The sequence below is a fragment of the Microchirus variegatus genome (assembly GCF_963457635.1).
Source record: "Microchirus variegatus genome assembly, chromosome: 4".
Taxonomy (NCBI): domain Eukaryota; kingdom Metazoa; phylum Chordata; class Actinopteri; order Pleuronectiformes; family Soleidae; genus Microchirus; species Microchirus variegatus.
In genome coordinates this window covers 14916136-14942605 of record NC_139805.1, presented here as the reverse complement: position 1 = coordinate 14942605, position 26470 = coordinate 14916136, and the positions used below count along the sequence as shown (strand labels likewise).

At 39.3% G+C, this 26470-nt stretch overlaps 1 protein-coding gene across 1 annotated transcript in view; it reads right to left on the bottom strand.

Moving 5' to 3' along the window:
* xpr1a (xenotropic and polytropic retrovirus receptor 1a) overlaps positions 1-26470 on the bottom strand; it is a 61597-nt gene that overhangs the window by 18174 nt on the left and 16953 nt on the right. Inside the window, exon 3 of the mRNA XM_083888059.1 lies at positions 831-932. Coding sequence (XP_083744185.1) covers positions 831-932 — 102 coding nt within the window. The remainder of the gene's footprint in view (positions 1-830; positions 933-26470) is intronic.

Genomic DNA, 26470 nt, shown 5'->3' with positions numbered 1-26470 from the left:
GTTAAGACACAACCTCTACAGTAGCAAACCAATCTTCTAGCATATAAATCAAGAATAAAAAAAAATGGAGGATCAAAGTTTCCACAGTACTTCAGTAAATCAACCTCCTCTTCAACCTCAACAAGGCCTGACGTTATTTATACCCTGTTTATCTGCAGCACTACTCATCATCACTAACAGAGTAATCTTGCCAGTCAGCCTTGGACCTCTGATGACCTGAGAGAACCTGCAGTTACACAAACAACCTCTAGAGGAAGAACTGTCTTTAAATACACAGGCTCCCCTCAGAGCTGAGCTTTAAGACCAGAATGCAATGCTCTGCTCGCAGAATACCAGAATATATTATGACGTCACACTGTTAAAATAATCGCCTAAGTCGCCTACATCCTCAGTTGATCAGATCATGTGATTTTACCCCTTTAAGATAATGGCTTATGTCAAGTGTGTGAAGTTTTGTGTGATTCCTGAAAAACAGAAAAAAGAAAACAAGTATTTTAAGAGGGTGACGATGACTTCCCTCTAAAGTTACACTGCACCCATACTCCTGTATGTCCTCAAACATACACACAGGCTCCCAACACACCTCAACGTAACTAAATACTGGCTACTTCAGGGAAATAATTATTATTATTATGTTATTTGACACTGGAATAAGCAACAAATCTCTCTTACATCAGTGCAGGGTAAATTAAATATACGAGAAGTCATCACAATCTTTGAACAGTGGTTCAAAAACTATTATTATGCATCTCAATGACTGTCCACTGACAATCACCTTGTAACAGAGAGGATCTGAAACGTATTTGATATTATCTGGAATGAATAAATACCTGAATAGAATGTGTTGATTTTCAGGAGCTCCTTCTCGCAGGTCTGGAAAAACCTCTCCTCGAACTTGGCGTAGTATCTCTTCACCGTGTCGTCATCTGTGACTGCATAAACAAACAAACACAAGAGACACAGAAATCATGATTATTGCAGCATGTCAAAATGATAAATAACTGTTGTGTTCATAAACTAAAGGAATTCCTTGTTTTATGGAGAACATTTTCACATTTAAGAAGCTACAAAATCAGAAAGCTCAAACTGATAACTGATCGATTATCAAAGAAGTTATCAAAGTGATTTAGTAATCGATTAATCATTGATTTATGGAATAATCGTTGCAGCTGTAGTCTGATTTTTTACATTGAGTTAAAAACTTTGCCTCAGTTTTAAACAAAAATGTTGATCTAAGGAACAAGGCTAGTGGATGTATGAAAAAAGTCATTGTGTGACGTGAAGGAAGTGTATAAATGTAGAACATTTGACAACAAAAAATCTCCTTGCGATAAATGATGTTGTCAATAATCAATTTAAGGCCGAGGTGAAATATTAAGCTGTGTTTATTGGCAGGAATTAAACATACCACCCATATGTATGTTTGCATGAGTGTAATAATTGACAGCTTACAAATGAAGAACAGCATCCTTTCTGGTATGTAAAGGCCATCCTACTATGTCTAACAAGGAGTGTCTAGTATGTTTTCATGACACGACAGTTGCACTGACTAACTCCACCAATCTTTGTAAAGCCCTGATGTAAGGATGAGTCTGTACATGTGCAATCATTCAGAGTTACGATCAGATCAATAACTTCCTTCCATCTCGTCTGCTGCATTTCCTTTTCAGCTGACATACATTAAAATACACACACATGAAATGTTTTAAAGTCTATTAAAGTAGCGTGATAGTAATGACAAAAGCTGAATGAATCTATGTAAAGCTGACAGACTGACCAATCACCTGGCATCAGGTCAGCTGAATGACTGAGCACCTGGCTGGTCAAACACAATGGCTAATATTAAATAATAATAATCATATACACTGCTTCAGTTAGAGCTACAGGGATGCCACGGAGATGTGTTGTCTTTCAAAATAAAAGGTTATGCTCCCTGTTCAATATTTCCAAGAAACAGCATTATAGAGTGGTGACAAAGAGTTGCAGGAGGGAAAAGACGAGAAGTCAGTCTAGTGTGTTTTCTTCCTACGACTCAAACATTAGATTTAAAATAAACAGTCAGTTATGGTTAAAATTAAAAAAAAAAAAAATATTCCTCCTACCAAAAAAGCTGAAAGATTATATAAAACAACAAAAATCTTTGAAATTGTGGGTTTACATTTAAATTGATAAGTGGAAAAAACAAATATTGTATTGGCTTTATCTTCATTTTAACTTCATCATTTTGGTCTTTTATATGCCAGACACTTCATCTGCAGAAAATAATGAAATAGTGATTTGTTTTTAAACAGATGAAGATAAAAATCCTCTGGTATTTTTCCACCACTGCATACAGACTGGGATACAGACTGGGATACAGACTGAGGGAGTGAGTGTGTCAGTGGGAGTGGAGTTGTGTTGGATGAAAGTGAGGATGTGGGGGCAGTTTGCAGGTAGATGTGGGGGGTTATGAAATGGCCCTGCACACTCATCCTCTTTGTTTCCTACTGACCTGGTGCACTGCTGAGCACACTAGTGTAGCTGTGTATGTGTATATACACACACACGTATTAGTCATGCACACATTAGCTTTGTTCTTATAGTTCAGTGCATCAGGTGTGATGTATGTGTGTGTGTGTGTGTGTAAGAACAAAGGTGAATCTGAAACTCTGCACCTGCTGAAACAATTCTTTATGCTCAGCCCACCACACAGTGAGTTCACCTTCATCCAGCATCAGCACAAAAGAGACTCAATGTGCCATATTCATTACAGCGTGTACAAAAAAAACCATAAGAAAACTTAAGTATGCAAATGAATTTCTATTGTCTCTATCTTAAACTGAATCTATATCACAGGCTTTCATGTAAATCTGACAGTTTCTCTTTCAGCAGCACAGTAAGGCTTCTCATTATCACCTGTCTGGGAAGACGATAACAGAGATGGTTTCCTGGAATCCAACAGCGTTCAACCAAAGAGATTCAAAAGTAGACAAGAGTTTCACCATGATGGGAACTGAGACCTCAAAAAGCTTCACTATTCTCCTGAATTTAACACTCTACAACCAACTGACCATTCAGGCAAATAATTGCACTCCTTCACTGAAAAGGTAAGTGCATATTTGTATTTCTTTATAAAGCAACATGTTTCTCTGTTTTGATGAACAGGTTCACTGACTACTCTGCTTCTACTTCTTACAGGTGTCCAGTGCTTGTGATCCCATCCAGATTACACAGAGGACCCTGACTCTTTCTTCCAGCCATTGTGCGTAAGTGTGCATGTGTTCATTCTATTGAGTGTGTATTCACTCTTTGTGCTTTGGAACGTGTGACACTTTGACCGTCAATATTCCCTTTAGCTTTTAAAGATCCACAGAGAGAGAACTGATGCGTTTATGCGAATATTTACATTTATGAGATTGAATTCTTGTTTTATGGGATACAATTGACATTGACCTTGACCACAACATTCTACTCAGTTGTCTTTGTGGCACATTTGATGATGTTTCCTCCCCTAGTTACTTACATTTCATGTGTTTAACAACAACAACAACAACAACCTGTAAACATAACACCACCTCTGGCCAAGGCAGTTGTTGGTGCACAGACACAATCAATGTGTGGTTTGATTAAATTTAGGGACATTCAACTAGCCTACACTAAATCACAACCAGGACTTGAGTATGTGACACCAGCATTAAGGTCTATACTTTGTTTTGTCATGCCCAAACTGGTTGTTCAATCAATTCATTCAAAATACAAGTAACTTCACACTCATCAAGATAACATAAACAAAAATAGCTGACCCCTCTCTTTGCCCCCAAAATATGTGTGGTGACTTTTACAATCGAACAACATAATTTATTTGTTTTTTAGTTTTAATTTCGGAATCTTTTGCCACTCTATGGAATTTCAAACAACAATAAAATAATAATAGCTGATGATTGTTCAAATCGACTTTGTTTGCCTTTATGTTTTTAACAGTGAGGAGCACAAAATGTCTACTTTTCTACTCAAAAATAAAACAAAGAAATGTTCACTCAACTAGCACAAAAAGCTCAACCAAAAATCAACAAGAGATGCAGGAGCATCATGGGATCCGAAGGGATCTGTGATCAAGATAACGACACACACACACTAGTACAAAACGCCATGAGAAGAGAGTAGTCGTGTTGTATTTATTCAGTGGTTTCACTTTCTCAGACAAAGAATTGTGCTGCTAGGTAGAAAAACAACTCTTGACCTGCAGTATTCCCCATGCTGGCTTGTAGAAGGCAGTCCCCCCTCCCTCTACTAACCCCTTCTTCTGTAGATTGTATAAATAAATGATGAGACAGCTTCCCAACAACCCTACTACTCTAACCCCCACTCCCCAAAACACACACACACACATGTTTGCTCTTCATTCATAGTGAGGACCATCATAGATGTGATGCATTCCCTAGCCCCTTTCCTTCACCTTAACCATCACAACAAAGTGCTTTAACCCTAAACTCAATTGTAACCTTAACCCTAAAACCAGGTCTCAACAGCCAAAATGTCCTAACTACGTATGGTTTTTACAATTTGTGGTCCTCACAAAGCCACAAAGCCACAAAGACACACACACACATACCACCCAAACGTCTTATTCAACAATTCTATGACATGAACACATAATACCAGCACATAAAAACTTCATGGACACCCTCTAAGCTGTTGACAGTGACAAAGATTCACTGAGGACAACAACCACACTACAGTACTCATGACCTAGAACTGTATCACAGTCTTTTCACAAGTAAATATTTTGTTTTTTAATCTTTAAATGCAGCCTTTAATGTATCTGCGGTCCACTTTTATTATCTGCATCACCTGTTTTCTTTGTGATTTTGGGACAGACAGTGAAGGTAGAGAGGTGCTGAGAAGAGGGGAAGACTCTGGTGTCTGGTTTCCTCTGAGTTAGGAGCTCCGATATCATCTGTCATTACAGTGGAGCCAGGATAGAGAGGGCGAGAGGACAAAGCATCCAGTGCTTCACATCCTCGAAAAACAAACATGCACACACACACATGTACCTATTTTAAGACCTATTTATCTCATTTAATGGCTTTTTTTTAATGGATATAAACCATGTCATGATAGCATTGCTGTCTTGGGAGCGGAGGAGACCATTACATTATGATTGTTGCTGTATTACTTCACTTATCTCTTCCCTGCAAGCACACAGGTGTAAATCAGAAATGAAAAGAAAGACAAACTAAGCCATAAAATTAAACAGGATTGACTTAAAAAAAACAGAGTGAGAGCATAAAACAACCCTAACATGCTTTACACACACACACACAACACTAAAAACCAGCCATGTACCCCCCTCACCCCCTCCTTGCATCTCTTTTTTTTTTTCTCTCACTTATTCCCATTTGGCCCTCTGGCCACAATTAATTCTACCAATCATCTCTCTCATCGAGGCCAGGGGAGCATTAGGAATGCACACTCACTGGGTTAGACTGTCTGCCTGTGAGGACCGGAGGCAGGATCAGGAACTACTGTAGCTGCTGTAGCCCCCACTTCTATTGTTTGTACTATTTTTATTTACAGCAAGACTGCAAACTAAAGACATCAAAAAAGGCCCATCAACCTAAGAGAAAATTATAAGATAGAGAGAATGTTCAACACATTCTGAGAAGTGTTAATTTATTAGGTGTGTGTGTGTGTGTGTGTGTGTGTGTAGCATGTGTGATGGGTATACCATCAGCAGCCAAGTGCGAGGGAAAGAGTACAAGTAAGAGGCCAGATGGGGTGTGAGAAGATCCCGGGGAGCCGAGGGAAAACACACAGCATCTAGACATGCTGGAGAACGACATGAGAGGGGGAGAAAAAGAGAGATCACAAGAGACTGAGTCTTTTTCAGGAGAGTGATATAGAGTATAGGAGACGATAAAAGAGAAAAGAACAGATGAGTAAAAGCAACAGAAAAGACGTGTTGTACACAGGGTGAAAACCATGTCACATAAGTTGATGGTGAGATGATGTGACTGACGTGTACTGCATGATGCTGCATGGTGAACAACTACAGTGCACTGTCTATAATTTCTGCCTGTGCATGTTTTCATCTTCTTCACCCAGATTTCATCCTCTTGTTTTTCTTTCTACTGACACATTATTTTTCTTGATAATACTGTAAGGTATCGGCCTTAGAATACAAATTGCACTGAGATAACACATGCTATGAGTTTGCAGCACGCAAATAAAACCGATTTGATTTCACTTCTACACAAGTGCCAACACACTGTGACGTAAACTACTGGTTTTACATTTCTGCCTCCAGGCTTTAAACCATTTGTCTGTTGACATCTGGGTTTTTTAAAAGCAGGAGTGAACATATTTAAATTAGAGCGCAAGAACTGGCAGGACACCATACATGACATCACATCAAAAGCACAACCTGCTTTATCATTACTTTGACTCCAATTCACGCTGTATTGAGACTACGATCATAATAAAAGCGGATGTAGTATTTCAGTTTTTCAGATTAAGAGTCCATCTTCTAAACCTGTGTTGCAAAACCTCACATCACAACCAGTGGCTACATGATTGAGACCAGAGACATCAATCAAGTCTATGCTTTTATCTAAAAGAGAGGGACAACAGTCATGTATAGAAGCAATCGTTTTAACTGTGCAGCCTGTGTAGCAATTACCTAAGGGGGAATTCTTCCGTAAAACCAAAATTGTTTAGACAGTGAAGTGAAAGAAGGACACTAACAGGCAAAGTTTCTGAGAACAAACATTAAGTGGGTCAATTGTTTTCCACATAATTACTACTTTGTCCATGATGTTCTTGGAAAACAAAAAGGAAATACAGGAAGAGACGTGATTAGTAGTTCAGTGACGGTCCTTCCCTTCCTCTCTAGATTCGTATTATTTTACAAAGCTGCTACTGTGAACTTTTATCTTTGCCAGTCAGAGCGAGGAAAAATTTGACCTTGACCTCTCTCACGAGTCCTTGAAGACCAGGATAGTTTCTCTGAGTCTTTCTGACTCCCTGCATCTCTCTACAGATATGAACTGAAGGAAAAGGCAAACAGATGATAGAGTGAAAAGTTCATCTCATAATTGCAAATGTTCACCTGAAAGTTGCATGTTGCACCACACCTCTCCCTTTCCAAATCTCTACCAACTGAAAAGAACTTTAAGATGAATCTATCTGCCAGGAATGACTTGTATAAGTGTATTAGACAAGAAGAAGCAAATCAAATGAAGCCTGTGGTTTAGTCCACACTGTCTGGTCTGTTCTGATTAGCATGTGTCACATTTCTCATGCTGAGCTACTTCGGCGAAAGGCTTTTAAATGGGATTTTTTATTGTAAATATCATGTTTCACAGTCTGCAATATCTGAACACAGACTTTACTCCTGCGGAAGCATGTGTTTAAGTATCAGTGTCTCAGTGTGTACACGCTGCACAGACACATGACTCAACATTAAATCTAATCCAAAGATATCAGGTATGATTCAAACAGTCAGTGTTGTTATGAGTTATGTAGAATTAACATGTTTGATTTTATATACTAATAATGTGAACACAAATTATTTTCATTATGATTATTTTTTGGACTAAAACACTGCTTTAAAGATACTAATGCAGTGAATATTGTTGAAAAACTAAATTCGAGTACATCCTGTAATTTTGAAAAAAATATCAACCAAAATTTCTCTAAACACTCATGTATTAGGGTTATTTTCTCCGTTACCAATACCAATACTAGTTTACCAATACTGCAGTCTAATCCTCTGAGTGAAATTAACTCATGCACAAGCCAAACAATCTATGCAAGTGAACACGGGACTCAATAGATGGATTTCAAACCCTTAACGTATACATGAACATAAACACCTTTAAATACACACTCTCAAATCACTCTTACAAATCTGCATTCTGAAATACAACTATGGTGTAACTTCACCACATCCGACTATAACAGTACAGTTCCCTCACAATAATTATTATTTCTTCCATTATCTGCCATTGGGGAGCCAGTGTGCTGCAACCTGCAAGTGCACAAAACAGGAAGTAAAAGCATGTATTTATGGATTTGTTTATGGCGCCACTTTGATATTCATCTCCTCTGAAACGAACATTAAAGTGCTGTCAATAAGATTTAGCCAAATGAATAGCCAATGAGTCCATTATCGCACCTCTGTTGTGGATTAGCTGAATCAAAAGGAACTGGTAAAACACAAATTAAGTGTGTTGGCTTTGTTCAGTTTCCCCCTCAGTGCCGCTACACCAGCAATGTTATAGCTCCATAATAACATGAAAGACACGAGTTAGTGAATGAAATATCTGTGTTAAAACCAGCGAGACCATCTGTCTGTGAACTAGTGCCTTCCACAGGTGCATTGTAACCTTTTGGCACAAGAGGTTCCAGTTATTTTTAGATGTGTCACTCCCACAAATTACACAACGTTATAAAATGGAACATACTATGGCATAAATGCCAGGCTGCTTTTGGAAGATGATTCACTGATTCAATGAGCAGGAAAAAAATAAAGGTTTTATGAAGCAAAACCTGATTTAAAAATTAAGGAGGTTGTGCAAGAGGGAAAGAGGATAAATGTGGAACGGGGGCGGGGGGCGAGGGAGACGAGAGGGTGGAAGGAGAGTCAAGGGAGGAGGGTCTCATCAGCTTAGTGTAAAAAAAAAAAAAAAAGTATTACATACAGTACCTTTATTTAGATGAACATAAACAAATACATCTACTTGTTTGACTAATGTTGAAGCTACAGGCACAATGAGGGAAACGAATGAAGATCTTTCTGTATCAGAAATATGTTTTAAATGTTTTATTCTGCCTCGTCTGAGAGTTCAAAGCGCAGAAAACTACACGAACAGCATCGTATGAACGATGTGAGCAGTAATTCAGTCTGCATTGTGGATTGCCGACTGACAGTTTAACCCTATTAGTCAGGGCTGCTCTACATGGTCATGCCTCATTAGGATCACAATAAGGTTTATCTTCTGCGCTCTGTGTGAACACAGCCATGGCTGATATTAATCATCATTCAGTCTGCGGAGGAAAGAGTTCATCAGAAATGGATGAAAGTGCTGCTGGTGTCATTTTACAGCTAAGGTTTTTTTTTTTTTTTACTGGCTGTAGATTCATCTTCCAGTCTTCTTGAAGAAGTATGTACGGTTAGCTCCCCTCACCATTCTCTTTGTTCTTTCCTCCTCACTGAGCGTGTCCTGTTGATCCATATGTAACCATGTGGAAGGAATATGGGCGACATCCTAGAGACTCACTGCATTCATTCAGAAAATAGCAGGGCCGTGACTGAACTGAGAAGCCACAGAGGAAAATATCAGGGTCTTGTTTTCTGCTGCATTGCACTACATGTAGCATTGACGTACACTCTTAAAAATAAGGGTTCCAAAAGGGTCCTTCTACAAGGGCTGAGGTTCTACCTGGAACCATTTGCTTCTGAAAAACCCTTTCCCAAAGAAAGGGTTTTTCAAGGGTTCTTGGTTGATCCAGGGAACCCTTTAAAACCCCTTTCCTTAATAAAGGGTTTTAAAAGTGTTGGGTTCCACCAAGCTACGTGAGCCAAAAAGGGTTTTTCCTATGAGGACAAGCCGAAGAACCTTATGTGGCTCTACTTATACTGATATAACTACTGATATAATATGAACGGCTGCATTCTATAAATTTGACGATGATTAAAGATGATGGTGGAATGATGCAATATCCAATATATTGGACTTCGCTCATTTAATTTCTCTATAATAAAGCAGAGAGATTTGAGTGTGTGTCAAGTCAAGTCAGAGAGGACGACCTGTATTTTTTGCATGACCTTACATCATCCACTCCATCATGTTGGTCTGCTGTTACACAAGGAACATACAACAGAGAAGATCTCCGCTCAGTCTGTCTGAGAAAAAAAAATGAGATTATCGTTCTGCAGAATAATGCACATACTGAGATTAAAATCTTTGTAGAAAGCGAGGACAAAATGCTTAATGTCAGCTGATTTGTTGAGGATGGAAATACTTAGCGGGGCTGATGGATTGAAGAGGGAAATGAACTGTCGTACCACCACAGCATCCATAATACACGAGAGGAACATTCGTTTACACAACGATGTGAAAGTGATAACAAAAAAGGGTCCAAATTGATCTTAAAATGTAAATAAACATCAAAACACATGGTAATAATTATAATATAATATATTATATTATTAATTAATGATAGTATAGCATAGTTATAACTATATAAATATATAAATAAGACAACTATAGTAGCTGCAGTAGGTGGGTTCAACCAGTGCACCTCGGGCTAAAATGGCCCTCTGAAACACAGTCACTTTCAGACAACTATAATAACACACAGCCACCTAGAAAATTGCTCTTGTCTGTGTGTCTGTGCGTCTGTGTGTGTGTGCGTGTGTTATACATAAATGCACCAGCCAGCAGACTTGCATTTCCATCTGAGTAAGTGTGTGTGTGTCTTGTCCCATTTTTGAGATCTGGTTGGCTGGGAGTGACATTGTCATTATCGACATCTCTCCCCTGCTCCCCAGGATCCTGTAGCCATTAGCAACCGACTCTGGGAGTTGGCTTCTCCTCTGCTGCAGCCAATTGCTTTCACATCGCTATTTGATTGTGTGCCTGCATGTGAATGAGCAGGTGTTCCTTCCGTCCATGTGTGTGTGTGTGTGTGTGTGTCCGGGTGTGCTAAATCATATCTGGACATGGCTCTATGATCGCAACATGATTGAATGCATTTGTGTTGATTATTTGATAAAATGCAGCTTCACAGTAACTCATTTATAGCCAATTTATTCTCGTGTTAAGTCTTGACTACATTACATTACATCTCCACGGCGACAAAACAACAGAAAACACGGACAATTCGCAGCAGGCATGCTGAACATAAAGCTGCTTACCAGAAGGAAGCAGTCAGCAGGAAATAATCAATAGGTGTTGATTAGGCCTACTCAGTACCTCTGTATTGCATGGCAAGCAACAGCCTTTTTCTGTGCAGCTCGTAATCAATACTCTGATCTCTGATTAGGCCAGGCTGTACATCTCACTGAGCGGTGGAAAAGAGCAGCACACATCAACTGACTGGGAGTCGAGACTGAAAAGTGTTAGGCCATGACAGATGACCGAATAAAAAGGCATTGTAGGCGAATAGATGGATGTTCCTGTTCAGAGGAGAGGATGTCAGTTCAAATCATGTACAGAGTTAAAAAAAACAACAGCTATGAAATAGCTATTGGACTTAACAGTACTGGACTTTTTGCGGATATCCGATATGCCGATATCAGGAGAGCTTGGGCCGATAACTGATAGGATACCGATAAACGTCTTTCCTTTTGCCCAACTGCAGAAGTCATTCAGTCTCTTCTGTAGTGAAATTAACATAATATTTTTCATACTCATGTCGCAGCAGATGTGGAAAGAGAAAATCTTTATTGTGCAAAATAAATAAGCATCAAAAAATATAATAGGTAGGGGGCGCTAGCATAGAAGTCAAGGAGAAAGCAGCTTTTTTAGCCTGCTATTTTTGTCATTAGTCATATCAGCAAATCCGATTTCCAATAATACATTGTGCCGATAATATAATATAATAAACAGTGTCAAGGTTTGTTTCAAATGAGGATAGGAATATGCAATCTACGAGCAACACAATGCCAAAAAGCCTAACCTAAAACTTCAATGTATCACAACAAACAGAGTTAATCTTTGGAACAACTGTACTGAAAAATGGTGTAGAACAATAAACATTCTTAATCAGATCTTTAAAAACAGACAAAAAACTAACAAAAAAACAAAGCTATAAAAGGATGAACAAAATGATGGGTCTGAATAACATAATCTGACTCTCTCACTTAACACAACTAAACACTAAATTGTTGTTGTTTAAAGAAATATTGTTGCCATTTTAATTTTTTTTATATTTCACCGGTCCAAAAGCAAAGCATCAAATGGGAAAAGATGGGAAAAAATATATTTTGCTCAACGGCAACTGTCAAAATAGTGGTGAATATGAGTCAGACAGAGAGAGAGAGAGAGAGAGACGATGGATTTGGCAACATGCTGCCCTTTAGATTGACACTCACCCTTAACATAGCACAGTCAACACTTGTTGGCACAGTAACATGAAAAGCCTTTTATATTGAAGGCCCTGCTGGGAGTGTGTGCGTGTGTGTCGGTGTGTGTGTGTGTGTGTGTGTGTATAAAATCCTCCTGTCTGGCCTGAGCTGTATTTCAGAAAATAACATCACTGATAAAGGAGGAAGAAAGCTCCATATTTTGTCTCCATACCTCATGTGATGTAACTGTTGCCATAGCTTTGTATAATTACAACAAAATAGACATAAATAAATATATTCAAGGTTAAGGGAATGTTTTGTCTTTGAAGACGAGCTCCAAAAACATTTCCATATTTGGTCACTCGAACATTGATGCTCACGATAATTGACTGAATAATTGACAGTACTTTGAATTGCTATTGTTAATATGGTGAAGATAATGTTGTTGTTCAATGTCAGGGGTGAACAATGAATGAATCAGTGCAGAAATGAATAGATTTATATTTCACGTATTCATAGGTGTGTGTGTAGCTCTGACGTCTTTTCTGAAATAATTAAAAACATTGATAACAAAAAAGCATAGATTTATAGAGACAGAAACAATGCCTTCAAGCTATGCTAATAAGTATGTGTCCTTGTCACCATGGGATCTTGTCATGTGACAGATCACAGGGGACTGTCAATACCTGAGCAAGAGTGAGAGAGATCATATATAACAGCTACATTAGTGTGTGGAGGGGGGTTTTAATCAGGGCAGTAATAAAAGCATGAGGGGTGGGCTGATGGAGGAGTGTCCTCTGGGATTTGCAGCACTGTGTGTCTCTTAAAACCCCCCCAGACCAGGGCAACCTCTCACTCCCAAGAGATTTCACACCCCCATCGACATTCTTATATTTTCCTCATCTTTTAAATTTAACAAACACAAATTCAAACCCTATTCTGCTGCAAATTAGACCTCGAACCTTAGTCCTAAGACTTCAAATAAGCATCCATACACCTGGACCCCACTTCTTTGGCTGAGTGACCCCCCCCCCCCCCTCCCTTTGTGCCGAGCTGAACCCCAGCACATGATGGATGTGACATGCAGGGCCCCAATGGTGGCTGGGAGACCCCTGCCTTGCTGATGGGTTATTCATTACCGCAGGCTTTAAATGTCCTTCAAGGACCCTAAAATGCCACAGAGCAGAGCTTCACTCAACACAAACACCTTTATTGTGATGGATGTGGCAGCAGGGGCCATGTTGGATCTACAGGTACCAGCCCTGCTGCTGCTGCTGTTGCTGTTGCTGCTGCTGTTGCTGCTGGCTGTGCACTGAGGTGAGAGCTATACAAGAGTGGAGGTAATTCATTACACCCAGTTAATTACATGGTGGGCACGAGGATAAAATAAATCACTGATTTGAAAAAAATACTGCCTGCCACATATGGCTCATGCTTAATTTATTATATCGATCAACATTATTTTAATTTTAACCCTTGTGTTGCCTTTCAGAATGTCTGTTGAAACATTTGATCCAATTGTACAGACGACGGAGGCTCAGCGGTAGTGAAGTGAGTCATCTTTCAACCGGAAGTTTGAGGGTTTGATTCCCAGCTCTGCACATTACATGCCAACGTGTCCCTTGCTCCTGATGGCTGTGCCGGAAGCACGTGAACGGACCACAGGAGGTGCAGTGTGTGAATGGGTGAGTGGCAAAAACTGTAAAACCTTTTGAGAGACTCGAAAACTCTATATAAATACAAACCATTTCCTATTTACAAAGTAATTAACTACAATAGGACAGTATAGGACTTTGAATTGTTATTGTGAATATGTTGAAGATAAGGTTGTTGTTCAATGTCAGGGGCGAACAATGAATGAATCAGTGCAGAAATTAATATATTTATATTTCACGTATTCATAGGTGTGTGTGTGTGTAGCTCTGACGTCTTATTTTCTGAAATAATTAAAAACATTGATAACAAAAAAGCACATCTTGTTCGTTTCATTTCAAATCCATTGTAGTGGCGTATAGAGCCAAAAAGAAGAGAATTGTATCGATGTCCCAATATTTATGGACCTGACTGTATAATTTTCGTTTGCACATAAGTACAAATATGAATTGCATTTCAGAAATAAATCAATCGTCAATCATTTGTGTAATAATCTGGTTAGTTTAGACTGAGTGGTGCATCAGGCCAGACAGCCATACTCCTTGGTAGAGCTGAAACGATTAATCGATGAATCGATTATTAATCTATCTAATCTATTTTGATAATAGTTAATCGGTTTGAAGCTTTTTTCATGATTAAAACAAGATTTCTGATTGTTTTAGCTTCTTAAATGCGAATATTTCCTTTGCTTCTTTACTCCACATAACAAAGAAATCATTAGAACTGAATCATTTTGGTTTGTGGACAAAACAAGACATTCGAGAACATCGTCATTTCCAGGTTTGACAAACACTGATCAACGTTTTTTAACATTTTCTGACATTTTATGGACCAACTGATTCATTGATTCATCGAGAAAATAATCGACAGATTTATGGATTACGAAAATAATCGTTAGTTGCAGCTCTACTCCTCGGTATAAAGTCCATCTATTTATTTTTACGCTAATAGAGGAGCTAATATTCTGCCACACAGCATACGTCTGTTAATATTTCAAAGCTACAGTTGGCTCACAGCGTCATCGCTGGGGCTTTCTTTGCTTTTAGCCACTTATCAGGTGTGTGTGTGTGTGTGTGTTATTGTGAAACATGTTGAACAGCTGAACAGAAGAGACCTCGTCCACGGAAATGTCATGTAATCCTTGTATGTTCATCATATAAATGATAAACATACCACCACTACTGCCTGTGAACATATACTAACAGTGTCTCCCTCTCTCTGACACCAACTGTAATTACACTTCAAATGATTCAGCTCTCGTGTTACAGCCTGAGAGCTATAAAGGAAACACTCATCCATGCAGTTTAGCTGCTGTCGTTGTCTGTATGCTGCTTCAGGCAAACACGGATTCCTGGCAATAATTACTCGTATCTTTATCTGAAAGCACGTTCACTTTATTTATAATTATATTCATCTTCACACCGTCAGACAACTGAATCTCGTACTTGAGCTGTCTGTCAGCGTGTGTAGCCTTCTTGGATTCCAAACTGCTGGAGTGTTTTCTAAGTATCAGCAGTAGCAGTGACAGTGCAAAGGTCCTACGTGGGCCGGCGCGCTAAAGAGGAATGATTACAACTGAGTGGACTTTGGCCTTGGGGCCAGCAGGAGATGAATGGATGCCAAAAAAAAAACAGAGCGAGCGACAAACAAGACATCTGTTAAGCGAGGGGACAATATTGTTGAGAAAGCATAAACTGCAGGTTTATGTCCTATGACATTCTATAATGGAAGAATTACTTATTAGCGATGGAATTGCATACATACACAAATTCCTTTACCCCAAGAAGCATGCCTTTACCATGCAATCACAGTGAATCATTACAGGGTTTTTGAAGCTCTTTCAGTCTCCATCCACCTTTATTTGACTCTGTTTTAAGTCTTAAAGGAGGATGAATTAGTCTTCCAATGCTTATCAAGGCCCTGTGTGTTACATGTTATATGTGTGTATACATTCCTGAAAGGACGGCCTGGGTAATGGGTGCAGTGCCCTGTTTGAATTACCATGGATACAGCTGTATGTCTATCTAAAGAATTCTATTATGTCCCGTTTGTCCCTCTGGAAAATCCTTAACAAGGAAATCTGTACACCCGTGTTATGTTCTAATTACACACATAAACAGAGAGCAGCAGAAAAGCAGTCATTTATAGTCTTTTATACATAGACAGTCTTGGACTTATTATTTAAAATCCTCAAAAATGTGAAAAAAAAGACTTTAAAATCGGGACATTTCAATGAATTATGAAACAGAGAAAAGCAATAATTTTTTTTTTTTTTTTCTTTTTGTAATTTATTTTGGTGTGTGCTCCTGCAGTGTCCTGTCTGTGGTGACCTTTATCACCACAGACCTCAGGTCCTCTGTGGTTATTAGTATTCTAATGACAGTTAAAGGGACACAAAGGGCAAAACTGATCCCACAGCGACAGACGGGAGGAGAACTCGACAAAATGAGGAGCTCAAAAAAAAAAGAGACGCTGATTTTGCTGAATTACAAAAGAACGTCTGACATGGACCAGAAAACAGTCCATCTCACATTATGCAGCAGCAGACCTGTTCGACAACAGACACCATTTACCTCTTTCACGACAATAAGCAGTTCACACTGTGGCCTTTTGTACGCGACAAAAGGCTGAACGAGATGCATTTGCAAAGTCATAACCCTTCAATTTGTTTTTTTATTAAAAAGGTAGAAGAATCATTGTATTTATAAGAATCCAGATATCACATTTTAGCGGTATTGCACAAATCCAGCATCTTCCATCTACAAGCAGCAGCAACATCGTTTCTCACGATGAGCCAGTCAAACAATGAATGACAACAACACAATGATGGAAGGTCAAATGTTATATATAATGTTAAATATATGTTTATATTCGTGCTGTTGTCCACACCACACACACACATACTTCACTCCTTCAACAGATGAAAGTGTCAATGGCTGTGATTGGAGGATGGCTGGAGGATGGGAGATGAAGAGGGGCAATGGGTGTTGGGGGAGTTATGGGGGTTTGAAGGGCGTCGTATTGTGTGTGTGTGTGTGTGTGTGTGTGTGTGTGTGTGTGTGTGTGTGTGTGCGTGCATGCACGTGCAAGTGCGTGTGTGGCAGACAGACAACAAAAGACCAGTACTGCCCCAGAGTTCAAAAGAGCACATTAAAAAAACATTTGCCACTATACAAACGCACGCACGCACGCACGCACGCACACACACACACACACACACACACATACACACACACGTGCCAGCACATGTAATGTTTGTAAGTTCGTAATTATATCCATAATTAGCGTAGAAGTTAAGGAGGTAGCGGCTTACTTAAGCCCAATTTATACTCCTGCGTAAAGTGCTCTGCGTAGCTACGCAGAGTCCTCTGCGTCGACGCAGAACCTGTCGAAGAGCCTCTGCGTCGTCTCCGGGTGCACGGAATATTTTTTAAGTGTCCGTCACTCCGTCAAGGGACTACGGAGACGGCAAGAGCTGCGATTGGTCCTCAGGACAGGCCGAGCTAAGCTGCTCTGTGCCGGCTCTCAGTGCGCTCCGGGCGTCCTGACAGAGGCGGAGCTGATCCCCGCCGATAACGCCGCTGCCGAACTATAAATACGTCATATCTTAACACACACAGCACATGTTTAGACTCTAAATGGCCAATTTCTCGCCTCAAATTATCTTAAAACTGCGTTCCGTGACACAGAAAAGTGAGAAACGGCCACTTTTTCAACAACAACAGTCTTTCTCTCTCTTTCTTTCTCGGACGCCATTGCTCACTGTAGCCAGAAGCACAACAACCTTGCGCAGCGACCCCTACTGATCGGGCGGGAAATTGCAGCGAGTGTCCGTCACCACGACGCAGAAGTATAAATGCTCGAGGCGTCTCCGTGGTGACGCAGACGGATAACGCATACGCAGTCGGAGAAGTATAATGTGGCCTTTAGCCTACTGTTGTAGTCATTAGTCATATCAGCAGATCTGTTTGCCGATATCTGATAATACATTTTAAATCCAATATCGGCTGATACTATAATGCCGCTAATCTAAATTGTGCATCCCTATCCAGTATCCATAATAGAGCACTTATAGCTACATTTTAAATCCAAAATTACAGACTGTATTAAGATAGATTTGCATGCAGAGCTGTAGCCGTGGAAACTAAATGTGATTTACAGACCGAGCAAACAGCTTAATCATGAGATTCCACATGTGCCATTACTTGTCTACAGGGCTGAATAAACCATTTTCACATGGAAACTGCAATTGGAAACAAAAAGCAAATGGTATAGGATGTCAGTCATTTATTGTATTATTGATAGTTCTGTCTATGCAAATTGACACTTATTATAAAAATTATATTGATTTAGTCAACATCAGTGTCTCCACAAACAGAGGCAAACTAATGAAACTTCAATGTGCCTCAACTCTTTTGGCAACAAACCTCTGACTTTCACTGCAATAAATAAGACTGCATGCTTCCCTGTCTGTAACGTCACGTATAGTAAATTAAAATAACCAGAATGACACTCTACCCCTTTTTCTGCAGATCTCTGCATGCACATCAGACCAAACACCAGACCAAACACATCCCCAATCAGTTGGAAATACCTTATACCATATTAAGTTGAAAACAAGCAAAGCAAACAAATCTGGGGAAAAAGACCATATTAATGTTACTAAACTGAACTGTGCATTTAAAGCAGATTCCACAGCTGCTCATTCAGCGAGACAACAGTAACAACAGGGAGAAGAATGGCAGCATACTGATGCACCAGGATCAGAACCTTTACTCTCCAGGGAAACACTAGAAGCTTCACAAATGCAATGAGCTCGTGCCAAACGCAAACTCTGCTGCACCACTGCACGGTGTAAACGTCTCAGTCCCAGTGAGTCTGTCTCTGAGGGACAGGCTTGTTATTGAAAGCAATAACAAAAGTTCAGCCGTAACTAAATCACAACTAACAGGATTGTGGAAACAATAAGAGTTTGGCTGTGAACAGATAAAAGCAGAACAGCAGCAGCTGAGAATTTATTCCACTCATAAATACGTTTCAGAAATTTGTCACAACAAGACTTCGTCAGCAAGCTGCAATATACAATTAAAGTACTATTAAAAGTGTTTTGCTAACATGCCAGATCACAAAATTACAGCTGCTGTCATTGATCACACAATGCTGGATAATTACTGAGTGAAGAAGATGCTGTTTTTGGTCACACCTCTTCTTCACCAGTGCATAAATATTCCTTTATATCATTCCATGTCTCAAGTACAACACTGTGTCATTTGCATATAGAGTCACTCATTTATCAATTTACGCACTCATCTATCTCCTTCCTTGAAATATTGTATGAAAGAATAAAATCGTAAAACAAAGACATGATTGGTGGCGTGCAGAAATGCAGCAACACAGAAAGTACGAGCTAAAAGAGCATTTTTTTTCAGTCTGAGCTGCAAAACACTTTTGTTGAACACTATTTGCATAATTGTAGCACTTATTGCACCATCACGGAGAAAGTGAGTGGTACTCCGCCCTGCGAGAGAACAGTTGTCAAGGCAACTGAGGCAAAGGTACAACAGGAGAATATCACTGGCCTTGAGAGACACACACAGGGAGGGAGGGACTGAGGTAACTGAGGTGTTGATCCTTGATGCCTGGTGAGGTTCACCGATCCGACTCACATCAGGTGTTCAAGCAGCTCGTAACTGTCCTGCTTAAATACAGTCCGGCTGTCTGTTTATGCTCTGCTGGCCGCTCAACTGACCACGAGCGCGTTCGTTTTAACGAGTTGATCTACTTTGTGTTCACAGATAAACGACAGCAAAGCTCTGCCTTAAACCTCTCTCACTCGCTCGCTTTATGTTCCTTTGTTGTTGTTTTTCTCAAATGCACCTGAGCAGGTTTTCAATCGATCAATCAAATGTTATTTGTACAGAGCCATTCATTCTGAACTGCAATGATTAGTGTAGTTAGAAAAGCCCAACACAGTAAAACTGAAAAACACAGCAATAGAATTAGCAGTGAAATACAACACAAGCAGCTAAAAGGGTAGAGCTTAACACTTTAAAATAATGTAAAGGACGTTCTCAGGTCTTTTTGACAGGACCACTTTCACTCTTAGAAATTAAAGTGCTAAGTAGAACCATATAAGGTTCTTCGGCTTGTCGTCATAGGAGAACCCTGTTTGGCTCCAGGTAGAATCTTTTTTATAAAGGTTCCACCTGGAGCCCTTTTGGAGGGTTCCACCAAGAGCCCTTTTAAAATCCTTTATTCGGAAAAGGGGTTTTAAAGGGTTCTCCGGATCAAAATGGTTCTTACTGGAACCATTAGTGTTACCAAGAACCCTTGAAAAACCCTTTCATGAAGAAAGGGTTTTTCAGAAGCAAATTGTTCCAGGTAGAACCTCAGCCCTTGTAGAAGGACCCCTTTGGAGTGTACACTAAATGCTGCTTCTCCAAAGTTATTTGTCTTAATCTGTAGAACTACAACATCTTAGACAGCTTAGCTTCGTAGAATACTGAATCTAACAATCTATATCTATTTCCATTATCGGTGTTGTTCATTTCAAAGCAACCTGAACAGATCTTAGAAAGACACTTTATATTTGCCAAAATACATAATGCAGCGTGTGTGTGTGTGTGTCAGAGAGAGAGAGAGTGGTTGTGTATGTGTATTTGTTACCTCTTTATCAGTCAGTCTGCTGAGCTCAGAGTCTGGAGCACAGCCAGAGTATGCAACACTGAAAAAGCAGCTCATGGTGCAGGCCTAACTGCAGGACTGTGTCTTACTGCTTTTCATTCTATCTATCTATCTATCTATCTATCTATCTATCTATCTATCTATCTATCTATCTATCTATCTATCTATCTATCTATCTATCTATCTATCTATCTATCTATCTATCTATCTATCTATCTATCTATCTATCTATCTATCTATCTATCTATCTATCTATCTATCTATCTATCTATCTATCTATGGGAGAGTTGAATAGCTACAGACATTGCTATAGATCCGTACCACACACAGATGAAGAGATTCTCAGCAGAATCAACACATTCTCTGCACAGCACTTATGCTGTCCGTCACTTTGCCAAGGCCACTAACACTGTGAGGGACGGCTGTATCCAGGCAACCAGGCGGCTTGTATCTAACCACCATCAACCAATTGTAAACATCAACTCCCACCTTAGCCAATCATGACTGATGTCAAGCAGCCCACTGATTAGTGGGGAGCGATTATCTCGGCTAACCGCCTCAGAATATAGGCCCGATTTTCTGAGAGGTAAAAAAAAAAAACCTGATGAAAGACCTGCAATACAGTCGTAATTAATCATGACTAAGAATCTACAGACTTCACTTGTTTCTTAATTATTCTGTTATGAGAAGCAGCTCCTGGTCAATACTTCCAACAGCTTTATTTCACATAAATGAATTAAGTGAACTTTTCCCCTGTAATGAATCCCCATTAGCTTCTCCACAAAACAGTCACTGCTAAATTCAGTTATATTCCACATGCAGTATGTAAACACTCCGTCTCTATGTTCCTGTTGTTCAACTATCCGGAGGACAAGTGCTTTTCTCGTCTGCTTCTTCCTACATTTTCTCCCTCACTCTTTAGAAATCACGCCATGAATTTTAAACGAATCGATCCCAGAGGAAAAAAGCCTTGTGCCTCATTTACTAATATGTGTGCAGAAATGTTCTAACTCAGAAAACAAGTGCAAACGCAAAATCACCACTGGCCACTGGCTGATTTTATTCCAGCATATATCAATTTAGATAAAAGGGAGTGCGTCTACATTCGTTCATATGTTTAAATACATTTAGGTACTTATTGAAGATTTGTGTGTCAAACATATTTGTTTAAGCACTGTTTTTGAATGAGGCCCGATATCACTAATGTGTGAAGTGTAAAGACATACACTTTTGTAAAGACATAGTGAAATATGTCAATTTTTTACTGGTGTGATTCAAAAGCTATTAGGCTCTGACAGGTGAAAACACGTTTCTATTAGAGCGTATTATTATAACCCGGCGTTCTTACTGGAGAGATCAGTGAGTGTGTGCATGCATGTGTGTAAGAGAACATACGCCTATCAAGACAGAAACCTGAGCAGAGGCTCACACACTTTTCACTTCTCTCTCCTGTCACTGTCTCCCATTCAAACAATTTCACCAAACATAAGCCTCGGCATTGTAATCTGTTAGCCTAACTGTGGCTGGCTCTTCCTGTGATGATTGTGTTCACTCTTTGTGTTTGAACTTGCAGGCACAGAGGAAGTGGAGCCCACAGGGACATCTCATCTGCTCGTGCTCATTCTCTTCAGCTTTGATCTGCTACAAAGGTGCATTATAATAACATAAACACTACCGGTGCGCTGACTCTGCGTTACCTGCTCTGAACAACTTTGTGTCTCTCTCGTTCATCTGTTTATAGCTGCGGCTTTCTAAGAACTACTGAACTGTAAGCATAGCCCACGGACAGTGACACTTATATGCTTAATATAAACCTATACAAAAATCAGTCTGTGACTTCAGTGTCCATTTTCTTAGTGCCAGCATGTCTGAATAATACTGATATTTTCTTTTTTTGCAGTAAACACAAAGTATCACTGAGGCTGGGAATGTCATTATGTTGGAAGGTATCAGAATCTCTTTATTGTCATTGCACATACAATGTTCCTGTAATACGATAATTCAACTAAGGCAACATAATTGATATTATTAAGACAATATCAATTAACTGGATGATTAATAATTATATAAATTAAGTTAAGTAAGAAAAAAACCCAAATGCAATTGCGAATGTTTTCTTATTGCCACAACAATTAACTAAATGTGGTGGTGGTGGGATTGAGTCTATTGTCTATTCTGTCATGATTAGAAAGATGTCATAGAATGTAACTGCACCAAACTTCCAAAGTTCCAGTCGACACATAGGACTTGGTGTGGTGGTGGTTCAGTGGTAGAGTGAGTGATCTTTCAACTAAAGTTGTGGGTTCAATCTCGGGCTCTGCTCGTCTACATGCTGATGTGTCCCTGTACGAAACACTTAACCCCAAATTGCGTGGGTGTAAAGCATTAATTGACTTGTCAACAAGACTTGAAAAGCACTATATAAATACAGACTGTTTACCATACATTTTATTTATTGTAAATTCATAGCATGAACATTATTATATCATATATTGTATAATTGAATAACTTTGCCAAATTGCCTTTGAATATTTTATGACCAATAATTAAGACTTTAACAAATAAGACAAGTTCGTAACACTTTACATTAGGGAACACATATTCACCCTAATGCAGGTAATATGTGCTTAATGATTATTAATAAAGGGCTCGTGTTCTACTTATATATGTTAGTAAGCACCTAGTTAAAGGTGAATATGTGTTCCTTAATATCAAGTGTTACCGAAAAGTAAATTAAAACCTTTTAAAATGTGTTTACATTTGACCTGTTGACTGCTACATGGAGAACATATTGCATTATAATAAATAAGTACATGCCTGGAATTGGAAATTCTTTGATAGATAATATTTATACATTTCAGTGTGATGATGTAATGGTTAGAGTAAAAAACATTTTCAGTAGTTTTAAAAAAACATAATTTGTGAAGACATTTGTGTATAAAATGCAATGTAGTAACCCTTTCCTAGTCCTGCACTGCTGGTCTGTTGTAATTTGCAATTTCATGAAAACAGTCTGTCTGTCTCTTTGCAGGCTGATCCTCAGTGTAATCAGCTTTTCACTTCATCTCGAGCATGAACCCATTTGCATTGTACTGAAAACATCAAGTTACAAGAGGTAAGCGGCAAATCTAACTGTAACTGAACAGTACGTAGCGTCAGTGAGGTGCGTGTCTGTGTGTGCAGTGACTGTTTGTGTGTGTGTGTGACTGAGCACGTGTGCCTCAAAGGTTTAGTGCTAGAACCTGCTGGAGTCATAAAAACAAGATAAGTGTTGTGTCAATAGTCCAACCTGGGGCTATTAATCTAAGCAGAATAAGAGCCCAGGTCCCTGCTATTGTAACCATAGCAGATGCAGCAGAGCCGCACTGTAGCGGTGAACAAAATTCAGTATCCATTAACCTACAAGGTGGCCATGCCATTAACAGAAGAGGCCAGAGAGGTAACACTATAGCCAGGACACTGACGGCATGGATGCTGCCAGAGCCTGAAATACACCATAGCCTGAGATGTCATCGTATATCATGAAAGACTTAAGCAATATTGCTGTTTGGATTCTCTTCTCAAACTATAGAGGCAACACCCAACATTTAAATGTTAGATGGCACAAAGTCAAACACCTGCACCAACACACATACACATTTATAACAGCTGGATTAAAACCCATCATCTTGCCTTCTAGATTAGATTATAGAAATGTGTTTTCATGTGCAGCTTTATTAGTGCACAACATAACGAGGTGTTCCTCCATTCTCAGGAGAATCCCTTCTATCATATTGCAGGTGAATATAACATCCTGCTAGTTAGTCGTGCTCGTTTAGGACAGATTGTCTTTGCCAGGTTCTCAAAACAAACAAACAGGTGTGTGTATGTTTATGTTGTGTGTTTGTATTTGTGTGAAGTCCCTCCACACTGCCCGCGATATTCTCCCAACAGCAGCTGCAGCCTCTCGATAAGAGTCGTACTCTGCAGCTTCACTTTGAGCACAAAATAAACTGACATATAAAAAGAAAAACATTCCGCTGACGCGCACACATAGCAGACATGAGAAGAGGCATTTTCCTCAGATATGGTTAACACATTTTGCAGTGTCTGGAAACTCCTCAGGCAGACAGGGTTCACATTCCAGTCAGGAAACATCTATATCATAAATACAACATATCACATTAGGTAAACACTTTTTTTTGTGTGAATACATGCATGGGGAAAAATAGAAGAAGAACACATAAATAAAGATATAATAGGAGTAGGAAAAACGGTGGAGAACCTGCAGAATCTCAGAAAGTTGAATTTTATTTTCCCGAGTTTCACACATGCTTTTAAAGAAGACAGATTTTGCTTAGCATTGACACAACCTAACATACTGCCTTTAATTTAAGCATAATTTACCAATTCATATTTACCTAGGAAATAGTATCACGGTCATAGCTGTGCTACCAAAAAGTTAATTCAGATTAAAGTTGAATGTATTTTTCTTCTATTTTAATTTTCCCACATCTCTTATTTCCATTTCTTTGTTGTAATACAGCACCTCTAACTTATGAATGAGGCGTCACACTCACCCGTTCTACTTTTACCATCCTGGCAGGGAGGAATCCAATACCTGATATGATTAGGACCAATTTCCTGGCTCAATCGGATTAGGAGCGCACTAACCTTGTGGTGCCGTACTTGAGAGTCATATCATTAACGTGATTTACTTGGGCAAGAAGAACATAGATTCAAAAAATATGTAATTAAGAAAGCAATAAAACAATTCATTAAAATTAGCAGTTGGGAGTTTTGAAAAATATAGGGGCCGGAATTGGAGCTGAGTTATTACTGGTTAAATGATAATTGCTTTCCCAATGCGATATTGGTTTCTGCTTTAAATTCCACAGAGAAATAATGAGATTAAGGTGTGTTTTTCTGTTAATTAAGAACATTTTGAGTGGGAACAAGTTTCCACAATCCTTTCTTTTCAACAAATGCTCATTGTCGCCAGAATTGTGTCTCCCTCCATGGGCCAATAGTTACAGCAACATGCACTGGTAAACAGATATTTCTCTTTTTCTTTGTCTATACCATATATATTTTCACTTATATGGAAGTAATCCTTCTTCATATACAGGTCATACACAGATAGGAGACACTGGTTCCCACTGAGATAATGATTTATTGCGTATGTTAGTGTTTTTCACAGAACAGTAATAAAACCTAACGCCACAGCCCTTTGTTCCACATGTTCTACGTTTACTGTGTTTGGGTCCTGAATGTCACCGGAGTAAAACAAGGCTCAAGTGACTCTGGTGACTTTCTTTGGTGCCATGGTAACAATGATGGAGACGGTTCAGCTCGGGTTTGTGTGTTTTCATGGAAAAGTACAGACGACATTGCAATCAGTGAACACAAAGCTCCACTCCCGCGACCATCGAGGGATTTCACGCTTTGACAAACATTACCACGCATCCTAAAAAGAGGCCTAACCAAATCTGCAAGCAGACCTGCTGGCTACATTAAAACAAATGCTTCTGAGATTAACAAGGCAACAATTTAAATGACTGTGCATACAATTGATTCTCATAAAAACATTAACAAGAATTTCCAGTAATCTTCTAACAAATGGCTGCAGCTCCTGCCGCGGGGAACAATGAGCTGTTCTCTGCGCGATTGAGCTGCATACTAATCGGGTGATTTTGAGCCCTAATTATCAGATGGCACTTGTCGAGAAGAAGTCATTCAGTTTGCCCTGAGGACAACATGCAAAACTGTTGTTTCTGCTGAAAAACCACTAAGGAGTGTGATGCTATAAAATGGCCATTTGTAAGTCAAGAGGATTCCTCTTTAAGTGACTGAAGGAAGTCAGAGCATACCATCAGACACAGACATGATGCTGTACAAATGCAACAGACACACAGATCTCAACCCCGGACAGAACTGGTACTTTTGGTTATTATTAATGCACATCGTGAATAGATTAGACACATGTTGAGAGAGATATGAATGATGCATACTCCCTGAGGCTGGCACATGGTAGTAGGGCTGCTTAAGAGGAATAATTGAGAATGATGAGCAACAGTCCTGACACGGTGACGCTGACAGAAA